This window comes from Lepisosteus platostomus, chromosome 24, assembly GCF_059453375.1.
Source record: "Lepisosteus platostomus isolate fLepPlt1 chromosome 24, fLepPlt1.hap1, whole genome shotgun sequence".
NCBI lineage: Eukaryota > Metazoa > Chordata > Actinopteri > Semionotiformes > Lepisosteidae > Lepisosteus > Lepisosteus platostomus.
Window position 1 is genome coordinate 16,693,313 of NC_142634.1, and position 21,486 is coordinate 16,714,798.

Here is a 21,486-nt window from a genome sequence, read left to right on the forward strand (position 1 = left end):
GGAATCTGAGCGCCAGAGCTTGCAATTTTTACCGTAAATCTCCTAGGTTTTCAACTGTAAAGGGATTTCCTTGCTCTCTTCCAGTGCATACATTTCACTCCAATGTAGAACCTGTTACCATTACAGTGCTAGCATATTCTTCGCGCGTTTTTCCCTTTTTTATTTTTTTTACCTAAAGCAAAATATGATACAACACATTGCATTTTTAACCTTTCAACTCTGTGTGAGAACTGTAGTGCTCTGTATTTTTATTTGATATATAAAAAAACGCTCCCATTATATTATATTCAAATCTTTTGTTACAGCACCCTGCTGTAAATAACCTTTACAACCTTTTCTATAGTTCAGTAATTGCTTTGAAGAAGTGTCTTCCTTCCAGACAAACAAAATATCTGGCAGAGGCATATTTCCTGGTACATACACAGGGCATGTAAAAACTTTTACAGCTAAATGAAACAGTAAACATCAGAGCACCAGTTCAACAGCTTTTAGACTAATGTCTTTTGATTTCTCCTCCAGCTCTTGAACCGCCTGTTCGACCTTATCAGCTGTGCAACAAATACTGAGTTGTCTCTAGAGACCCACAGCAAAGCCGAAATGAAAAATGATGAATATGCTTGAATGAATTGAGTAAATGCAGTTACCAAGCACAGGCAGGACTGTCCAGTCTTCAGCCTGGGTCCTGAAGGGCCAGTTTGTCTGCTTGTATCCTCGTTCAGATGGTCACTGGCGTAAGGTTTATCAGCTTCTTCCAGCTCTGCAGGTGCTGCTGCTGTAAAGAGACCTAGAAAACCTGCAGCCACGCAGTCCGTCTGCCCTGACCCGAGGAGCTACTCAACTGACTTGTCTTCAAGTCCAATGAACCTCTGCTGTAAATGACACACATTGCCAACAGCCTGAAGTCCAGGCGCTTCTGGTATTATTCAGAGTCCAAAAACTGGCTGATTGTTGTTTTCCAGATCTTTAGTCACTGAGCCTGTGAGTGACACAGTCAGTGCCACACACCGTTACCCTCATCACAGCCTTAGCTGGAGACGATCGCACTAGAATAACGGGAGGCAACTATTCAAACAATCTGCGTCATGCCCTGGGGGGAGTTAACGTAATCAATACCTGAAGGTATTGTGATTTATCATCAAACTACAGAGGGACAGAAGTTTCCGCAGTACAATCCCTCTCAGGTGAGCCCCAGCCAATGCAGAGAGGGAGAGGAAAAATAAGTGCAAGCCCACAACGACAAGGTTCAACAAAAACTTTTATTATCCTTTTTTTCTGTTTAAAGAAGTTACATTTGTATAAATTAAGGAAACAAATTTAAAACAACCCCAGTAGAAGCTTAAAAAGCCACTGGACAGATTCGAGTGAGCCCCTAGGGTTACTGGAACAGAGAGGTGCAACAGTCTCAAGCACCTCCTCACCCTTTGTATGGTATTGGTGGGCACTGGCTCGCCCAGAAGCCCCAGGACTGCCAGGTTAGATCAAGCACCAGGCCACAGGTGCAGTCCCCCACCCCAGCACAAATCTCAAACCAAACGGCAGAAGCTGCCAGAGAGGAAAGAGCATAAAACTCAGACAGCACAACTGTCTTCATTATTTTACCTCAACCTCCAGAGAGCAGGTGGAGAAAACAAACAAAAGGGTTACACAAAATAAAAGCATCTGTGAAAAGAAAACTAAATTAGAAAACCCACTGTATAAGCTGTTTTTTTAAAAAAAACAAACAATTTAGTTGTCACATTTACCATCTCCAGGACTTTTGTCGAGAAGACAAAGTATCGGTGGATTTCTTTTTACACGCCTGTATGCTTTGGTATCGGCAAAGCAGAGCTAAGTACATTAGAATTACGTTTTAACAATGTCATCCATTTCCATACGCCATTATTGCTAAACGGAACAGTGTTACAATGGGCTTGTCACCTCCAAATATGTTCACATTTAAAACACTGGCTAGAATATAATATTATAATATGAATATTCTAATGTTAGAACAGCAACATCTCCTAAGGACAGATCTCTAGGGTGCTTAAAGCTCCAGATCACCAGATATTCGATTCACTCTTCCTCCTCCTGCTTGTCATGCGCCACATCTCTGAGGTTAAACTTTAAAGCTACTCACAATAAACAGGAGAAAACATTACGTTTTGCATGAGTTTATTTCACTTCATATTTTAATTGTGTGCCTTTCCAATGGTCATCTTCTGCATAATTTTCATTTTTAGTATTTTTAAAAAAAGGTAATAATTCTGTCTCACTCGCTCCATCTCACCTTTCCAAAGCTTACACTATAGGATTACAATATCTGTGACTTATGTACAATCTAGCAATAATGACAGATAGGAGTATCTAATCTAATTTTTGGTTGGCAGACAGATGGAAGCTTGGCGATATTCTAAGAATGTGGGACATTCTCTGTACTCTATTATAATTAATATGATCCTATGCTATGTAATCTACAGTATATCGTAACTATAGTTCTTGGTGACATAACCTAATGTCTATTAATGTTAAGTTCTTTGTTTCCAAATGGTGTGCTTTAGTGTTTCTGAGAATTTCAGGAAGGGTGTCAAAGGAAATAAAGGCCATTAAGTATCCTGAGAGCAGACAAAGAATTGCCAACCATAGTGTAGCACTACCCACAATGCTCTGTCCATGGACTTCAAACCGTATAGCCTGAAGGGCTGAGGGAGCAGTTGGTGGACCAATTTGCCATCTGCATTTCCCTGTAGCTTGGCTCTGGAGTTTTGGAGGCATCTATTCTACGTGACTGCTAGGAATCCTTCACACCACCAACAATACCAGCAAGCATAGCTTTTCCTACAGCCTCCTCTGCTCGAGACCCCCTCTGCTTTTTCTTGTTGGACTGGTAGGCAAGTGGACTGATGAAGATGAGCACAGAAGACAAGTCAGATAACATCAGATGGCACAGGATGAATATATGTGTTAAGTGTGGGTACCTAAAACTTCCTCAGAGCTGGACAGGGGATTGGGAAATATCATCAGTGTTACACTTGGTGCTTCTCATCAACAGTCTGACACTGAAATACACAGCTTGTACACTTCTGGGCGACTCTGAGAAGTCTCTCAGATTGGGGTTTCAGAGACAAAAAAGTATTTAGAGTGGAAGCAGAGTGGTTTGAAGGAGAACCAGTGAGAAAAACCTCACTGCTTCTGAAACAAGCCTTAGAGCAGAGAGTGACTAAGAAACAGGAGGACACAGACAGTAGAAAGTCAAATCAAGAGGACGTATAAACGTTTGTTTGACATGTTTGAGCTCTGCAGTTTCAAACGGGTGACCTTGCTTAGTGGTGCCAGTGTGTTCTTCTCCCTTTCCAGGTCATGATAACTGAGACGAGGACCATGGCAAAGGGAAGTCAAAGAATGCTTTTGTTGAAGTGTTGCTTTTCCAAACGTTTTAGTGTTTCACTACTCCCAAACATTTTACCTTTTTGTTTTGAACTAGTGAACACTACTTTCATGACACCGTCTACCTATTACCAAGCAAAAAGCAATTCTTTACAGAGGCCAAATAAGATTGTTCTCCTTTTTTAAAAAAAATAAAAGTGCCACTACAACTTGGAAGAACAAACATTTTTTTGTTTTTTCTTTTTTCTAGAAACAATTTAAAAATGAGATTTCCAATCTCTCCTCTAGAACTGCACAAATTAACTATGTACAATAACTATTATTGTAACTGTTACTCACTCATGGTGTTGCTGGTTTCAGAAATATTCCCAAAGACCCAAAGACCCTTCCAGATATACAGGCCTAGATCCCCGGTTATAGGAATATTAAACCAACTTTGTTACTTCCTTGCAATTCACCACAAGTCTTACTAAATACATACCAACTAATGGAATCGCTTGTATAATTTTTATTGTCTATAATATGCAAACTGCTTGCCGTTCAGTCTTCTCTGTACCCGGTCTCAGTGTAATAGTTGTCCTCTAAAACTCTTTTCCCAGCGCGTCACCTCCTGCTGGATCAGGTAGCCCCTGGGCTCTGCTTTCGCTGGTATTTTAATGAGCACCTGTTCACTGGAGCAGTACGATCCAGCCTCATTACACAGCCTGGGTGACACACAACAGAAGTCAAGGTTGCTTATTCTAGGCTGATTGTGTGATGTATGGCGCGGAGCACGCTGACAGAGCCACAGACTCTTGGCATTGCTGGTTAACTCATTCCCTCTAAACAGTTATGCCACCTGCCTTGCTTTTCTTCAGCAAAACACACTGAACATCACACTGAACATTGTGTTCAGTGACTTACATGTATATTACTGCTGTAAGTCATAGACAGGTCTGAATCCTGCAATTAATGTACTTGAATGATGGTTGCAGTCTGCGTTCCTGTATTACCTGCACGAATCCCATAAGCTTTGCAGCAATTGAATGTAAGCGATCTGCTTGAAATGAACAGAACTAGACGAGCTGTTACTGTTTGTACAGCTCTGGAAACAGGAGGAAGAATGGCAGCCACTGTGCAAGTCGCAAGCCCAGCTTCAGAGTCGGTACTGAAAATCTGGGGTAAACAGGTTTTCAAAGTTGTAAGAAGGCAGCAAACACCAAATTCTTCAGATACATTTCAAATATGTTTTGGTTCACCTCCTTTAAAATGTATTATACTATCAAATTATGCGCTGAATGTCATTGCTAGGTACAAAACATAAGGTAATAGGCTTGTAATAGTTTTTTAATCGTTTACATTTATTTTCTTTGCCTTCCTAATTGTTAATTAGATTTCTAATTAAATGTGACCTCAAACGCTGTCTTTAAAGCTTTAGGATTATTGAATCTGAAATGGGAAATTACAACCAGACGTGTAAGCAATACCATGGATAGTGGTAAACACAAGGGCTACTTGATAACAGAATATGGAAATTGAACTAGGAGTCTGTTCAATAAAGAGGGAATGAGTCAATAAAATCATTATAATTTTCACATTTGTTTCACATCTTGGAAGCTGAATTTTCGTGCCTTTAAAAATGCCCTTATCTCCTGAAAGATGACAGAAAGGCAACTGCCATTGTATTGGTAAGCATTTGGATTTCGATGGGTTCCTGACATTTTTCATCAGTTTAATCAAGAGTCTTGAAGAAATCTTGTGCTGTTGGTTGTACTAGCGGCATTCATTAGCTCATCATCATCAGGGATGCTTGGGGAGACTATCAGACTCTCTGACTGTCTGACGCTTTAGCTTGAAATACACTGCCTTTGGAGCCATATGCTAAAATGCACTCCTGTTTATTTGATACTACAATATAGCATTAGCTTTCGTTTAATGAATTTTCAGTCAAACATTTTAGGGAAACGCTTACAACTAGGCATAAACCTCTAAAACTGTCCCTTTAAATGATGCTTAGTTGCTAAAATTGGAAATTGGAAGCAATCCCCTGTTGAAAAGCGATACAAATCCAAATTTATTATAAACATGAAAATGACAGATCTATAACAGATTTCTAAGGTGTAACACTATGGTTTTGGCTCAAAGGCACACACTTGTGTACTGTACAGTTTGCTTGAATCCAATTTCATTAATTGTGTCCAGGTGTAAATAATTGTTTAGCAAACCGTCAAAGTAAATGATCACTAAGATGTACTATTGAGAGCTGCCTGTTTAAATATCATGGCATCACCAGACAAACACAGCCAGCTGAAACTGCAGGCAGTGGAAACGTGAGACACTTAAAATGGGTTCAGGGCTTCCCTTTTTTTCCAGAAAAAAAACTATTAAAATAAGGAAATTCCAAACAATTCTATTCACCAGGGGCATTATCTCAATTTGTTTGAAGGATGTTGCATACAACCTTTATGTTATATTTTCTACCTGTTTCCTGGCTTAGATTGCAATACCAGTATTGTAACACAGCCCTCTGCAGGCTGTGAAGGGCCTAAATTAAAGCTCAGCCAAATTCAAAGCTCTAACTAATGAGCTGGCACACACAGAGAAGTCATTCGCACACTGGGAAAAGTCCGTGCTAATCAAAACAGGGCAGTCCTTCAAAACTGAAGAGAGGTGAATTCTACCATGTTCCGTCACAGCAGGTCACAGTGTGCCATGATTGTGAGTGAGAGCACAAATAATGACGCGAACACTGTTCAACTCCACTCGAGGACCATTCAGAAATACCTTACTTCTCTCCGCATGGAGCAGTGAGGAACCTCTGCACAGACTGACGGAGTGGAAGCACAGCTGTGAACATCTGGCAGGTGCCACTGCTCTCTGCCTTCTGGGTCTTTTGGAAGAAATCAGAAAACCCCATAAAATATTGAAAGAAAATGAGCCTGTCGGGTTTTTATGTTTCAGTGCAGAGCCCACAGACTGATTTGTTCGTAAGTATGTTAAAGTGCTTTTTACAGGAACAACTTACAGATGTTCACAGACAGAACAGCCCCTCATAACCAGGCAGCTGCTGTGTGAGGGAAGACACACAAGTCAGAGTTTGCTACCTAGTACAAGATGCTGAACTCTGCATGCCATACAGACTGACACTGCCCCCGTTTTCTTAAATGGCTGACAAATGCCACCACTGCCCCTGCAGCATGGTCTTGTCTCATGCTGCAGGCTCTCCGGGTCTCTGTTCTGTAGCTGTCCGCCTCAGCGTGGAGAGAAGAGCATCTCGAGTCTCTCCTGCCTGGGGTCCGTCTCAGGGTGGAGGAGGGTGTTTCAGACGTCTGTGAGCCGGCGACAGGCTGTGGAGAGACGTGCCGCGCTCTCTCCATGCACACCGGCTCAGCACAGAGGCTCCCTTCACGTATCCTGCTCCAGTGCAACGTGGAACGGATAGAGGAAAATTTATAGACAAAATAAAAGCAAAACAATGACCGTGGCATCTGAAACACCCTCTATACTGTGTGTGTATACAGAAATATGTACAGGCACACAGTACAGTATATACACATATGTACCATCTATATGTATTTCAAGTGAGACATTCCCTCTTCAACTGCTGTAGAAACTCCTAGGTCAGTCACCAAGGCCCTTGAACAGCTCAGAAGATATCAGGGCACACCTTCCAGTCCTGCTTTTCTTTGGCCTCCCAGTACCCTCCCTTGTACACGTAGGATGCCTCTCCTGTGATGACGTCCACCTTCTTCTCAAACCACAGGGGCTGGTAGCCTTCATATTCTCTCCCTGCGGAACAAGAACACCAGGATCACCAAGGATGTCCACACTGGGTGGCCAAGCCCCCAGTCACTCCCCCACCTGGTCAGCCGTGGGTTGACACAGGAGGTCAGCCCAACTCAGATTTCCTAACCAGCAGGTACACTTCCTCCCGGGAGGCTCAGATCATTGCTGGAAACAATGTGTAAAAAACATTTCACTTGTTAAAAAGCTAAAAAGCATTTAAAAAAAATGCAATCACCCATTATTTCATCTCACCTCTAAGCCTTGTGTATCAACAGCTCACATGAGTACTAAGAACTTAAGAAAGAAATTTTAGAACGCTCCCAAACAAGGTGCAGCCATTTGGTCCTTTTACTGAACTGATTAATGTTACACATTTTTGTGCTTCTACCTACAGCATGACACAAGAGACAAGAGACAGGCAGGCACAGCTCGAGCTGGGAAGTGAGAAGCATTCTTACAAGGAGGTGGCTTATCACACACATACACATCAGGGAGAACAGTCCTGGTTTTCCAGTGCACTTCAGGAGGGAGGAAATCTAAGTCACCATCAGACATGAATCTGTCCTCAGTCTTCTGCAGTTAGCACACCAGCACAATGAGGAACAGGGGGCGTGTGGGACAGGCCTAGGATACTGCCACTGCTGAGCTCATGGGAGGTGGTGAGGCTGGGGAGGGAAAAACTCACTCACTCCGATGAAGTCCGGCCCCGGTAGAAAAAGAAGACAAGACGTGATCTGAGTCGTCTCTGTCTCAGTTTGGGTTTACAAAGCCATACAACTAACGGCAGGACAGGCCTGGCTGCCAGCTTCCAGCTTTGGCCAACAGATCAGTGAGGAGGAGCTGTGAAGCTCTACAGAATCGCTGCACAGATTCGGGAGCAGGAAGATATTTTTGGAGATACTATGATGAGTACAACAGCGCCTCCACAGTCAGCTAATCATCTTTAAACTGCCAACTGTGCTTTAAGGCAATTCAGATAACAGTGTGCTATCGGTCATAAAACCCTGGACCCATCTCATTCCCTGGTTCCTGATTTCTGACACATGGCTGCAGCCCAATTCAATACCCCTCACTGTACAAAGATAGTCTTACCGGAAACACAACCGATTTTATAGATACCTGCTTAACACGCCATACAAGAGCTGAACTGAACACTGAATTGTTAGGTAACGAAAGGGGAGTCCCTGAGCAATGAAAAACGAGAAGCCATTGAGATCCCTGGGATCAAGGTCTGAAGAACACTAGCCTATACTGTCAAGTAGAAAAAAAACTCCAGACCAGATCACACGAACGTTACATGGAAAGCTGTGTTTTCTCTGGGTGGTGACTAACCTCACTCTGGATGCACCAGTGGGTGGAACAACTGGAGAAATGCAGGTGAAAAGAACAAGAAGCGTTAAAATACATAAACCCTGTGCCTGGCTTGACGTGAGCTATGGGTCAATGCCACGTCAGGCGCCACACTATTGTTCTGATCGCCGATTGGTCCCCGGGCAGCCAATCCCTGCTCACCGCCGTCCAGCGCGTCGGCGGCCTCGGCCTCCCGGCGGCGCCGCACCGCCCGCTGCTTCTCCTCCAGCCGCTGCTTCTCCACGTTGGCCTCGTCCCAGCGGCCGCCCTCCATCAGGCGCTGGTCGGGCCGCAGCCGGCTGTCCGTCACGCACACGCCCTCCTCCGGCTCGTTCAGCGTCAGCGCCAGCTCGGAGAAGTAGTACATGTTCTCCGCGTTCTCCCTGGGGGAAGAGACGCGCACTCAGGAAGCGGCCAGCGTGGCGGGAGGGGACCCTGTCCACGCAGTCCCCCGGCTCCAGCGCGGCGGCGTTCTCGCGCCTCGGACAGGCCCCTCATGTGTTGCTTCGGTGGGTATTCCCCGCGCCCGTCCCCAGCTGTCATGGAGACGGTGGTTTGACCCCGCTCGGCCCCGAGGCGTGCCCCAGCTCCGGCTCTTCCCCGTCGCCATGCTGCTCCGAAGCCGAAGACTTCGACTGGCGCGGAGAAGCCAGGAGTTCACTCGAGGTTTGAGACGGGCCGTTTCCGGAGAACACTGGGAGAGGACGCACACCAGGTTCGTCCCCCACAGCGTCCCAGACTCCAGCACTGTTACAGAGGGTTTTACAGTCCAGGCACAACCACGGTCACCCTGTATTATTACCATAAGTGGGTGCCGATGAGGCACCACTGACAATCGTTTTGGGATCATGGTCCGCTTACGGCCCAGGTGCCACCCCTGAAGCGGTTATCCCCTCCCTGCAGTTACTCCTGAGGTCTCGCCTACAACAGTTATTTCTGACCCCGTCGCCTACAGTACAGCAGGCGTCGGTTTAAAGCACTCCAGGAGTAACGACGGCCTCTTGGATCGGACGCTGGCCTGGCTTGACCGTGCTTCTGCCCGGTGCTCGTGTTCCCCAGAGCTCGACCGAGTCTGCGCCGCCGGCCGACCCCGCCACAGGACCAGGACAGGACCGGGGCAGGCCGGCGGGGCCACTTACGGGAGGGGGTATTTCTTCCACAGCAGCTTGGGCGCCAGCGTCTGGTACACCGTCTTCTGCTTGCCCTCGGAGCTGCTGGCGCCGTGGCTGCTGTGCACGACCCTGGAGCACTCCATCTTCTCGTCCCACGTGCCCGACAGGATGTAGTGGGCCTTGCCCTCGCTGTCCGTCGCCACACCCGCGACCTGCGGCGGAGAGACGGGGAGAGGGTCAGAGAGGAGGGACGACAGAGCCCCCCCAGCAGGAACACCCCCTTCTCCTGCCACTCTGAACTGTGAGCTGTTCCTGTGCAACGGCGGGGCAATCCATCACACGAGATTAAAATCACATTTCAAGGACAACAATAAAATTATTATTATTATTATAGTCTAAACCACATTTATTAAGCTGAGCCTGACCTAGGAAAACACTGTTATCGGTTCTAAGCCTGAGCCCACTGTTTGCTGTCAGGAGTGGACTGGAACCTTTAAATCCCACATTATTTATGAACTGAAAAAACAGAGATTTACAGAGCTTTTTTTCAAGGTGTTTTCTATAAGTTGCAGTTTACATGGAACCCAGCCTATAACCAGGTAAAAAGGAGAGGTGTCTGTAGAAATTGGACTGAAAAATGTAATTGCTAGTCTTTTCCAGCAGGGGGCGCAGTTCATCTTTAACAAGTGAAGCTCGCGTGGCATTACAGTCGCCGGTTCCCGACGTTCGCCCTGCACACAAAACAGGGATTCTGCAGGTTTTAGAGGCACTTTTCAATTAGTATGAAATTGAGGCCCAGTAAAACACAACTGATTTTAAATTCTAATTAACTATTTAACTTCTTATCCATCTTAAGTTGTTTTATTAAGGTGCTACAGTTTGAGATATAAAGGATGCCAGAAAACGAAAAGCTGTAACTAAAGGACTGCCAGTGCTTGCCTCTGCTCTAAATCATCGATGGGCCTGGAGGCCAGATCATGGGGGGGAATTCAGGTGCAAACACTGTAAAGCCCAGTTTTAGGCTCGATTCTCCACTGCTCATCAAGGTGAGATCTGCCACTCGCTTTCTCCATCCAGCTCAGCTGAACTCACCTGTTCACGATCTTCGCCACCTTCGAAGGAGACGCCTGAAGAGGCAGGGAAGATAGTGAACAGGGGCGTTGAGCCGAGCTGGCTGGACGGTAATCGATTGTTACAGTACGAAGGCGTCAGGGGTCAAGACAATCTTAAAGCTGCTTGGACATGCAAATGCATCGGAACCTCAAGTCTGCCAGGGACTGAGATGTGTGTCTAATATTTTTTGCCACAAAGAGAACAGTTTCTCAAGGGGTTGTGTAACAACTGAAGGGGTTATTGCAATTCATTGTGAAACTGGTCATTGTTATCGCTCACTCAAACAGGACAGATTTAAAGTTGCAGTGACATCAGCTACCCTTTTAGGCTGGAAGCTTCAGTACCAATGGTATTTATCAGACACCACCCCAACCAATCCATTTGCAAGGAAGCTTCTATTCTGTTCTGAATTTTACCTTCATCCTTTCACACTTTAGAACGGTTTTAAAGATACAGTACTGTGCCACTGGAATGCACCTTTACACCAAGACCTGGAAAACACTTCTTTAATTGAAGTGCCCAACTGAGTGAAGATGGAAATAAAGCCCACAAAACACCACAATCTAGAAAGAGTCGTGTGTGCAGAAGCCAAGGCAGATAGACGACTTCTGTAAATCAGTGCTGTGAGCCATCTGATCTATCGCACTGGCTGATAATTTTCAGACTGAAAGCCACATTCAAAGGTACATGGGAAAAAGAAAAACAACTAATTATCTTCCAAAATGACTTTCCTGTTCCCTGTCTACTGTTTCTTTCTGGCCTGCAAGGACAAGAAGAAACACCAGAACAAGAGCCACCTTTCAAGACACCAGCTACTACAGTAACTGCTTGTCAACAGAGTCTTGGGGAGGTCTGTGGTCTGTGTCAGCGTCTGCTTTGCAGAGCAAATCCTTAGAGCAGCTCTCTCCTGCCACGGGGAGCCTCTTACCTTGCGGGGGACGTCTCTGGAGAAGTAGCTGTAGGGAGAGAACTTCAGCTGGCAGGTCTCCTTCGTTCTGTGGTTGACAATGTCTATGTCGCCCGACTGCGGAGAGGAGCAACAGGCGGTGAGTCAGAGAGGACACAAGGCACTGACAGGCAGCCATTCAACTTGGGGCCTCAGCACTAACTCAGGCAGAACCATTCAGAGAGACCTAATTACTCATTTTTTTTACCCCGCTGGCATTTCAGTTCTTAATTGCGTTGTGCCTCCACATGTGATCTTTGTTGCCATTCATGCATGGTCAGTGACTTCATAAGCTCAGTACGCTCTGCTCCGTTCTGTCAAAAAGACGTCTCCAAGCAGAGAACAACATGGTTGGGAAGAGTTCTGAGACAATGGCATTCACTAATCCACCATGTTAACATATATCACGTATTAAAATAGTGTTATTTGGAATGATAGGTTTGAAGTGGATTTAACACATAATTCATCTAATCTTCTGGTAGCAAATCAGGCGTGAGGTCAAGTCTGTATCTCCATAGACATCCACACAGTATAAACCATTTATCAAAGTAAATTAATCAGGAACCAATTAATGATTAAAACCCCAGCTGAGTCTGGAATCCTAAACATAAATCATAAACAAATGAGGCACTTCAGGCAGGTAAGCTTTTCTAACCATACTAATGAAAACTGCCCTGTCATTCTCAAAGTTAGCAATGTCTACATAAAAAAACAGCAGAGAAAACTCGGACCACCACAGTGGGACCACTAGTTTACATCACCCACACTCGTCCAGATTCTCAATCCAGAGAGCCACACGAGGAACACTCGGAGACACAGCAACGCTAACCCCTGCACCACCGAGCTGGCCATGACTTCAAGGCAGTATATTCAACTGGAAAACTCCGATTGCTTCCAAACAGCGCTGCATGCTGTCGAGCACTACAGAACAGAACGAACGGGACACATCAGTGCACCAAGCAGATACTGGACTTAGGGCTCCAGGACACCCCTCTGGGGTCTTGCAGATAAAAGAGTGTTTATAAGGTTATTTCTAAATCCCCTTTTGTGATCATTTTAGTTGAACTCTCGTAGGAACTCAAGCTGCGGTTGAGGGTTATAAATGACAAACGGCAGAGGCCCCCAGAGACACTGCATTCTAATCAGGTCAGCCTTGAATTAGCTGTCCCCTCAGAGGGCATATTTATAGAGAGGAAAGCAGGATCAGCCCGCTGGGACACGGCAATCTTGCTTGTCGGGGGTGTCCTCTACATGAGGATATTGGGCACAAAAGCTTATTGCCCCCTTTTTGTGAAGGAATTACATTCCTCATTTGACAAATTTGGCAGAGAGACACTTCCACTGGTCATGGGGAGCTGACGTCCTGAAAGAGCTACATCACAACTCACTGCTTGGCCAGGCTGGGTTGTTTGAAAGACCCCAGCAGGAATGGGTGTGAACCTGCTGAAGCAGAAAACTCTTCATAAATATGAGGTGCAGGAATTGTTTACTCTACTGCACTCATTTCTATTATTCTTTCCTCTTTGATAGCCATTGTCCATAGCAAAAGAAACCCTCTCAGATGGCTACCTGTGAAGGTATGGGGCCAGCAGGCCAAATTTGGGGTGCAGCGCCTCAGTGACCCCGTTGCTCAGTAACGACACGGCTGTGGCTGTTGTGGTTTTTGGCAAAGACAGCAACTTGGGTCAATGTGTCGGCACAAAGGCTTTTAATCTGAAAACGACGCTGAATGTATTTATCATTGTGATTAATTCTCAAAAGAAATCATGCAATGGCCAGGGAATTTCAGATCATGGGTCTTGCTGAGGAGGGGATTACTGAGAATCAGTGTGAATTAGGACAGAGGCCTAGTCTGGACTTGTGACTGTCTGGTGACAGAACTGAACCTTTGTGTCCCCTTACCCCAGCCCGCCCAGCAGGTGAGATCTGTTAAACACATCGGTATTTCTTAAGAACATCAACAGCCATGATGTTGTTTCTCTAAGCAGAAAAGACGACAAGCAGAGGACCATCAGAAAACCGCAAAACCATCAAGAACTGAAACGCCAGGAGCAGATGGGTGAACGCCCTCCGTCTGAGCAGAGAGCTGCAGGGAACGCCCACCTGGTCAATCCACAGCTTCCCCACTATGATGTTGTGGACCGTGGATGTGACTTTTCTCCACACGTAGTGATTCCCGCTGGAGTGGAACTGTAAATGGATGGCACCTGGGAAAAGCAAACGGAAAAAACAAAAAAAATAATAAAAATCAGGGCAAGCCCACCGAGAGTGAGAGATGGCCTAATTCTGTCTCTCTGTGACACACGCAAGACGATCCCGGTTTTGTATGCACACGCAGCTGTTTGAGTCTGGCGGTGTTTTGTATTTGCACACAGCTTTATACTCCTCCCTCACTGTCGCTGGGTCTGACGGCGGCTCCCAGGCAACAACACTCCGAGACAGATGACGTCCGCAAGCCCTGGGGGGGCTGCAGTCGGCTCAGATCGGCGATGTTCTGTGCAGAACGCGAGGCAGTGTTGGGGCTGGATGGGACGCAGTGTGTCTGCTGTCAGTGCTTCACAGAAACAGCCAGTGTGTGTATCGAGAAGGGCCCAGAGGGCTTCAAAGTTTAAGTTTTGCACATTTTTCAAAGTTTTTGGTGGTCTGGCACCAATCAATTTGTCTGGTTTTCTAAGGGCGGCGTGCTGAGCACTGCAGTCTGTCAAAGCCAGCTTTATGTACCTTCACTGTGTGCTGCTACCTTTTCTTCTAGAGCTACCCTATACTCAACTCTGAACTTAGAACTTTCTTCTAAGAGATATCTGTATTTCATCAATATATCTGCTTAAACACTGAAAGAAGACTTTCCTTCATGATCGTTTTTAAATGTTAACGCTGGTGCATTCCAGTGGCACAGTACTGTACCTTTAAATCATCACAGTATAGGGGGTACTATAAATGATTAAACATGACTAGAATTCATTTAGCAATGCTAAATTGTGTGCAAGTAACACAGAGTAAGTTGGAACCAGGCAGCAAGATTAGTCTGGCCAATGACTTATGGAAATGCAGTAAGATTACAGATGTTATTTTACAGATGTGGATTAAACAAATAAATATACAGTAGAGACATAAAATGAAATCTATTTATCAGACTGAGCAATGAGAGCTATGACTAATGAGTTCTTCCTCAGCTATGCCTTCACACCCAGAGTTGTACTCTTTTATTATTGAATTAGATGGACTAATAGCCTGAAGCACTTTGAGATCCTTTACAATCATGAAAAGCTCTACATTGCTAATTTGATGACCTACAAGCACATGAAGAAGAGACTGCTTGATCTGGCATACTCCTCTTTGTTGTGAGCGGCTGATTTAGCAAAGAATCTAAAGCCCTTGTCACCCTTGTGAAAAATGAGTGTAGATCCTTCTGTCTTCCATTTCTCTTGTCTGGTGTTTGTCAGTATGTTGCGTCAGACCGCATTTGTACATTTGTAGCGATTGTCCAAACAGATTTTTTGTTTGTTTCAGGGAAGAATCTTTGTGTTCCGTCTCCAAAAGCAGAGACGAGAGACACCCCACTCTAGTGTGCCTGCAAGTTTTTTTGACAGCAGCATTTTGTTTGACAGAAGGTCATGGCTGTTCCCAGCAGCTGGTGTTCCTAAAAACTCTGGCAGCTCTTGCGAAATCAAACGATTTCTTAAGAGCAACTCCAAAAGCCCTTGAGGAAAAGCAAAACGGAGAAAGAACTGTGGAAATTACAGAAGAAGCAGCACTTTTATAGATTTTTTGGTTTACTTCGAGCACGGATGCTAAAGATTGATTTAGTGTTTCCCAGACTAATAAAGAATTACATGCCTTCCTACGGGAAAGAGGAAGCCTTGCTTTTCCAGCACGTGTGTACAGATCATACAGTAACTGTCATAGCCGGCATAGAGCACAACTTCCAGACTTTAGAACTTGACAGCGCGCAGACTGTTTGCTAATCACATCGCGGAGAAATGCTTACATTTTTATAATGCAAGCCAGTTTTTACACTCGGCCCTTCAATGACACCGCTGCTATTCCTGATGCAAGGGCAGACGGCCGCTTGCCAGTTAGATCAAAGCAATCACCCAGATTAAAAGAAACAGAAAAACCGAGGTGTGACAGCGGTTGGGTGACTCATTGCTGTCATGTCTCACTGTTAGCTGGATCGCTGGACTGCTGCTGTCTGAGAGGAAGCTCTTATTAAAATCACATCTTCTTAAGCTTGCATGTAATTAAAAAAAAAAAACAGCACCACAAATCCACTGTGTCGGAAAATCCTCTAAATGTCACACAGTCAAAGCAGTAAAGCCGGAAGAACAACATGAGCGTGCCGTGTTATGGATGCAGTCCGGGATCTACAGAAGAGTTTGGTTCTGGTAACTGTTCCTTAAGCACAATTTTCCGGATTTCATTCTTGAGCCAAGTGTGCTGTGACAGTGTGGCAGTGGGAGGAGCCGCGGGGAGCACCGCTAAAAGTCGACGCCCAGTCTGAGGGGGCGGAGGCAGGGGTGTGAGACTAGCGGGAAAAGAAAAATGCACACTGGCACAGTCCAGCCTGGGGACAATGAACCGCTTGGAAGAGCGGGTTTCCAGACTGGACTTACCCTGTCTAACAGGCTCTCACACAAGGTTAACATCTTCCAGGTTCCACGTAACCTGGGGGTAATAGTTTAAGATTGAAAAAAGAGTCTGATCCCTACTCTAGTCCCTGAACTATTCCAGTCCTGGAACATTTGCTATAGTCTTTTACCAGTATTCCTGAGAAATGCTGGCCCACTACTCTTTTCCCAGCATGCCGCAGGAGTGCCCGGGCCCACTACTCTTTTCCCAGCATGCCGCAGGAGTGCCCGGGCCCAGGACAGTGCACTCACCCAGTGGCATGATGGAGAGGTATTTTCCTCTGAACTTGCTGGCGATGGTGATTTCCTGCCACAGCGTCCAGCCCCTCCGCGAGTAGACATGATGGGCAGCAGCCGGTGGGTGGTGGCTCACCTGTGGGACCACAGGAAGAGGAGAGACACTGGTTTGGCCACCCTGCATCATCTGATGAATTGATTTGTGCCAAACCAGCTGCTCATTCCCCACATCATTCTGGGAAACGTGGTCCAAGCAAGGACGTCCACCTGGCCGGGAACCACAGCCCTCTCCCAGGGCCTGCACCTGTGTGCTTCCCGTGCTCGCCCAGCGCGGGCCCGTGCCTGACCTGCTCGCACAGGGAGCGGAAGCCATGCTCCTCCAGCCGGTCCAGCTCGTAGGTCTCTCCCAGCAGCGGGTTGAAGGGCTTGGCCGTGCGGTGGATGGTGGTGGAGTAGGAGGACACGGAGAAGGCCGCCACGTAGCACAGCTGCTCCAGGGAGCTCTCGCACTTGGCCGCCCGGTCCAGCAGGTCGTGGTACTCCAGGTCCTCCGTCAGCCTCTGCAGCATCGACAGGGGCTCGTTGAAGTTCACCTGCGCAGGAGACGCCGTGGGGACGTGGTCAGTGTGCAGGCCGGCACCACGCGCTTTCGCTCCAAGTGGCGGCTCAGACTGTCACGCGTTCTCCACAAGCATGCAGGGCTGGGGTCACCTGCCAACTGATCGCTTCGCGACACGTGTGAGGTAGTTAGCCTACAGAGATTTTCGGAGCTTAAATCATGGGTCACATCTTCTTGCAACACTTAACTGCATTTACAGTAAATACACCTCCATGATTTACGGTTAATGCTACAGAGAGTCTACAAGGAAGCCCACACAAAGTCTGTGGCAGGGCTGTCTTTCCCCCAATCATTCCCTCTAAAGCTCATCAGTTACATCAGAGCCTGTATCATGTGATTCCAGCAGCAGCGTGGTGGCTGACACAAGCTGTGGAATGTCAATGGACAAGGGGACAATACGCCAGTGTTTCAGACCCTTCTCATCTCGCTGGCTGGGGACCGGTGTTAATTCTCACGCCCCCCACCGTCAGGAGAGAGGAGAGACACAGTGAGTTTCTTTGCGCCATCGCGACACGACACCGTTGAGTCATCGGGCACCCAACTGATCCTACCCCTGCCTCAGCAGTTGACAGCCAGACGCAAGTAAAGCGACCCTAAAGATCCACTTACTCCTACCAAAAGCTGTTGTTCCTAGCACACACTTATTACTTACAATGTTAATAAAGAATGGAGGGGCAACGAGAACAAAAAATCATTCTACAGCTCATTGACAAGGTAACGGGAGACTGGAATTACAGCATGATCATTAATGCGCAACGCAATCAATTCTTTATATAGACAGATTTTTTCCAAGGATTTCCAAACTATTTTCCTTTGTGGTTTGCAGTTTTTGTCTCCGGATGAGTGCAGCGATACTACCGAAACACTGCGAAGCACACGGGGGGGGTCTGACTGACAGATTAAAAGGGGGCCTCTAGTTCTGGAAAACGAGCTCTTAAGCAGATGAGGTCTAAATTCATCTATGTAATTTGGTGTCACTAGTTATAAAAGCTGTCTGAGTCTTGGTGTCATCACATAATTAGCTTCTAGACTGAAATCACTCATGGATAGTTACTTAGAACAGCTTTATGGTGACAACATTGCATCTGTGGAATCAAATTGAAATGAGCTTTGACTTTAGTGCAGTGAGCAGTTCCCATTATCGGGCTTTATTAATAGCAGGACATTATCCTTCTAATTAAACTGAGCTACATGAAGGATTCATCTTAATGAATCTTAACCTTCACAAAGTCAATTTCACAAGTAAATGGCATATGTCTTCTCCAAATGAAGAAGAATGTCTTTAATACAGAAATATTGATATCTTTATCATTAGATGTAATTTAAGCGCAAAAAACACTCCCAGTAGAGTTCTGGAGAACACGAAATAACACCTACTAATAAAAATAATATCTCTTAATAACAAAAACAGAGCTTGCAAATTCCCTACACCTGAGACTACGAAACATCAGTGCCCATGTCCACTAAGATACAGAAGTGCTCTTATTGGCTACTCTTCAGTGTCACACTCCTAATCTCACTTCCCACATTGCTTGTGACTCCCAATACGTTGTTTCCACTCAGATAAAAATGAGTATTAATGGACTGACTCAGATCTGCAACAGGTTGCTAGGTTCTATTCCCTCAAATGCTAACAGCACACAGCGCCGATCAGAAAGGAAAGGGTACTCTAGGACATACGGAGCGCAGTAGGACTGGTGAGCCGCCTGGAGTGATGGAGCAATCCCAGAGGCTAAGCCTGCAGGCCTGTCCCTATCCTTCGCCCTCGCTCGTCTGCGCGGGAGGGGGAGCCTGGCAGCGCGCCGGGTGAAAAGCTGCAGATTAATGGGAACCGAAGAGAACAGCACAAGGCCCCAGCTGTGGAAAGTAGGGATCTTTACTTCCTTGACACTTATCAGCCACATTCGCTCCCAGGCACAGCAGCAATTAAATGTCAGCCTGGCCGCATCTGGGGGACCAAGAAATGATTAACAGCACTGCGGCTTTACTTTCAGCAGAGAGACGGTATTGTACAGTGACCTAATAACTGAGACAAATGGTCTCCGATATTTAGATTCTTTTGTGTTGAGAGAACAGTTGTTCATAGCTGTACTCAAGATTAATTACCTGAGGATCTGCAGAACAAACCTGTCGGAATGTTATCTATATTTTTTCCAGACCTGTAGGAAACTAGGACTCAGGAGTGGACTCATTCAGCATGCCTGGGGAAGCCAATGGCCGAGAGACTTCAGGTTCAGCTCCGGGCTGTGCCTCTTACTGTGGCTGAGACTGACCAATCACAGGGCCAAAGAGGCTGAGCACTACAAGCAGTGGGCGGGGCTTCTTCTCTCTGCTAACAGTAACGAAGACCGCAGGGCAGGAGAGAAACTCACTGCCTTCTGACGATTCTCTAAGCTTGGGATGGGAAACGGATGATGGGCAATAGTTAATTTTCTTAATCCATTATTGTCCCGGAGACTGCGGTTAATTAGAACTAAATGCACTGGAACACAACTAATCAGCAGCAGAGCTTTAGGATTTTAAAAGTCTTCTTATTATACAAAACAAATTAGAAGACAGCCGTGCTTCAACATGCAAATAACTGTCTGTTGCAAAGAGGCATTAAAAGAAATCTGCAGGTTATCTCATATAAAGATAGATTGTTCCTAATGACATTCAGAATTTTATCAGAGTGAATAGAACCTACTGTACCTACCTGTGGCAGATCTGAGTCAGTCCATTAATACTCATTTTTATCTGAATGGAAACAACTTATTGGGAGTTGCAAACATTGCGTGAAGGAAGATTAGGAGTGTGACGTTTGACTTCAGTGGCTTAAGGGTTGTCAAAATAGCATTTCTGTACCTTTGTGGGAGTGGGCACCATATTGGATCTTTGTGGTCCTCAAACTGCACTAAACAGAAAGGACTAAACCCTAAAAGAAAGACAGGGGAGGCTCAAGGGGTGCAGGCGTTCATGGCACGCAGGCTGAGTGCTGTTGTCCAGGCCTCGCCAGCTCAAGCGCAGGCCATATGCCCAGACAACTGCACTGGGATTCTCCAAGCGGCCAGCCTGGGTGAGACGCCCAGCAGGGGAGCGACTCTCCAGGAGCCTACAGACTCAGAGGGCCGTCTCGCTCAAATGATGAATGCTTCTGCAGGTGGGCGTGTCGTGGGGAGCACGCCTCTGTGTCTCGGTCTCCCCTGAGCGAGGCCGAGGGGCGAGACCTGCGCTATCCGGGGCGCGGCGGGTGAGGGGAGGGGAAAGAGCGCTGCTTTCAAACGGTTCAGAAGAGGTGGCGCACAGGCATGGGGATCTTGGACAGCTCCTTGCCGATGCAGTTCTTCATGATGCTCCACAGGTTGAGGCTGTAGTTGGGCTTGTCCGGGATGCGGGACCGCCTCTTCTTGTGCAGCTGGATCTCACTCCCAGCAGAGTCGTTGCAGCTGGCCTGGTGCTGACTGTCGAACCCCTGCGGCAGACAGACACGAGGACGCGCTAAAAACCTGGAATACGATTCAAAAATACACACATACTGTACTTCCTGCTGTGAGGAAATATTTGTTACCTTCCACTTCAATTTTGGCACGGCACCCAACAGTGTTTGAATAAACTGAGATACTGAAATCCCCTCTAACTCATTCCATTTAACATTTTATTATGCCTTTAATAGTCTATTGAGGTGATTTACTGAACTCAAAGCAAAGCCTTTAATTTGGAGACAATACAGCTATTTTTAAATGCCTGGACCCTTTTTTCGTTGCTGATAAGACCCTTTTCTCATTAAGCCACAAGACTCCAGAAAACCACGCTGCAGCGTTCTTATTCCAATAAAGAAAGGTGGACAGATGGAGCAAGCAGCTTGCCTCTCTTAGGACAGCAATAGACTTTTTTTTCTTGAAGATGAGATGAGCAAAATTTCAATACAAAAACATATTTTTTGATTGGTCTGTAATAATTTGCTTCCATATAAGGTGTTAACAAAGTTAGAAAGTTAGGTAGTTAGGTCAGCCTTGGGCAATTAACCAAGACACTTTATTAGGTAATTATCCCTGTTCCCTGTCATGTTGCTGAATCAAGCGCAGGAAACCTGAGTTACACCTCCAATCGAGAGACCTTGAAGAAACCAGTTGGGAATGCACAGAACAGAAAAGCAGTTCTCGAGAGCTTAAGAGTTAACTCCTAAAAGACAAAGATTCCTTCAACACAGACACAAGCAAGATGTTCTACATCTAACTCATCACACACAGTTACCAAATTTTGTTTTTATTTTTACGCTACTGTGCACTTCACTGTGAAAAAAATAATAAAGGTTATCACCAGCCATAATTTCTCCACATCATAAAGTCATCAAATAGCTTGCAAACCAAGGGA

The 21,486-nt window shown here is 46.0% G+C and overlaps 1 protein-coding gene across 4 annotated transcripts in view; it reads right to left on the reverse strand.

The window, feature by feature from the left end:
* Positions 1–1,238: 1,238 nt before the first annotated feature.
* osbp2b (oxysterol binding protein 2b) overlaps positions 1,239–21,486 on the reverse strand; it is a 95,230-nt gene continuing 74,982 nt past the window's right edge. For all 4 annotated transcript variants that reach the window (XM_088618319.1, XM_088618322.1, XM_088618320.1 and 1 more), the window contains 8 exons: positions 20,417–20,584; positions 16,862–17,107; positions 16,530–16,650; positions 13,753–13,856; positions 11,632–11,727; positions 9,618–9,802; positions 8,641–8,861; positions 1,239–7,131 (listed from right to left, as the gene is read on the reverse strand). In XM_088618319.1, the coding sequence (XP_088474445.1) occupies positions 6,989–7,131; positions 8,641–8,861; positions 9,618–9,802; positions 11,632–11,727; positions 13,753–13,856; positions 16,530–16,650; positions 16,862–17,107; positions 20,417–20,584 (1,284 nt within the window). In that variant the 3' untranslated portion in view covers positions 1,239–6,988. The remainder of the gene's footprint in view (positions 7,132–8,640; positions 8,862–9,617; positions 9,803–11,631; positions 11,728–13,752; positions 13,857–16,529; positions 16,651–16,861; positions 17,108–20,416; positions 20,585–21,486) is intronic.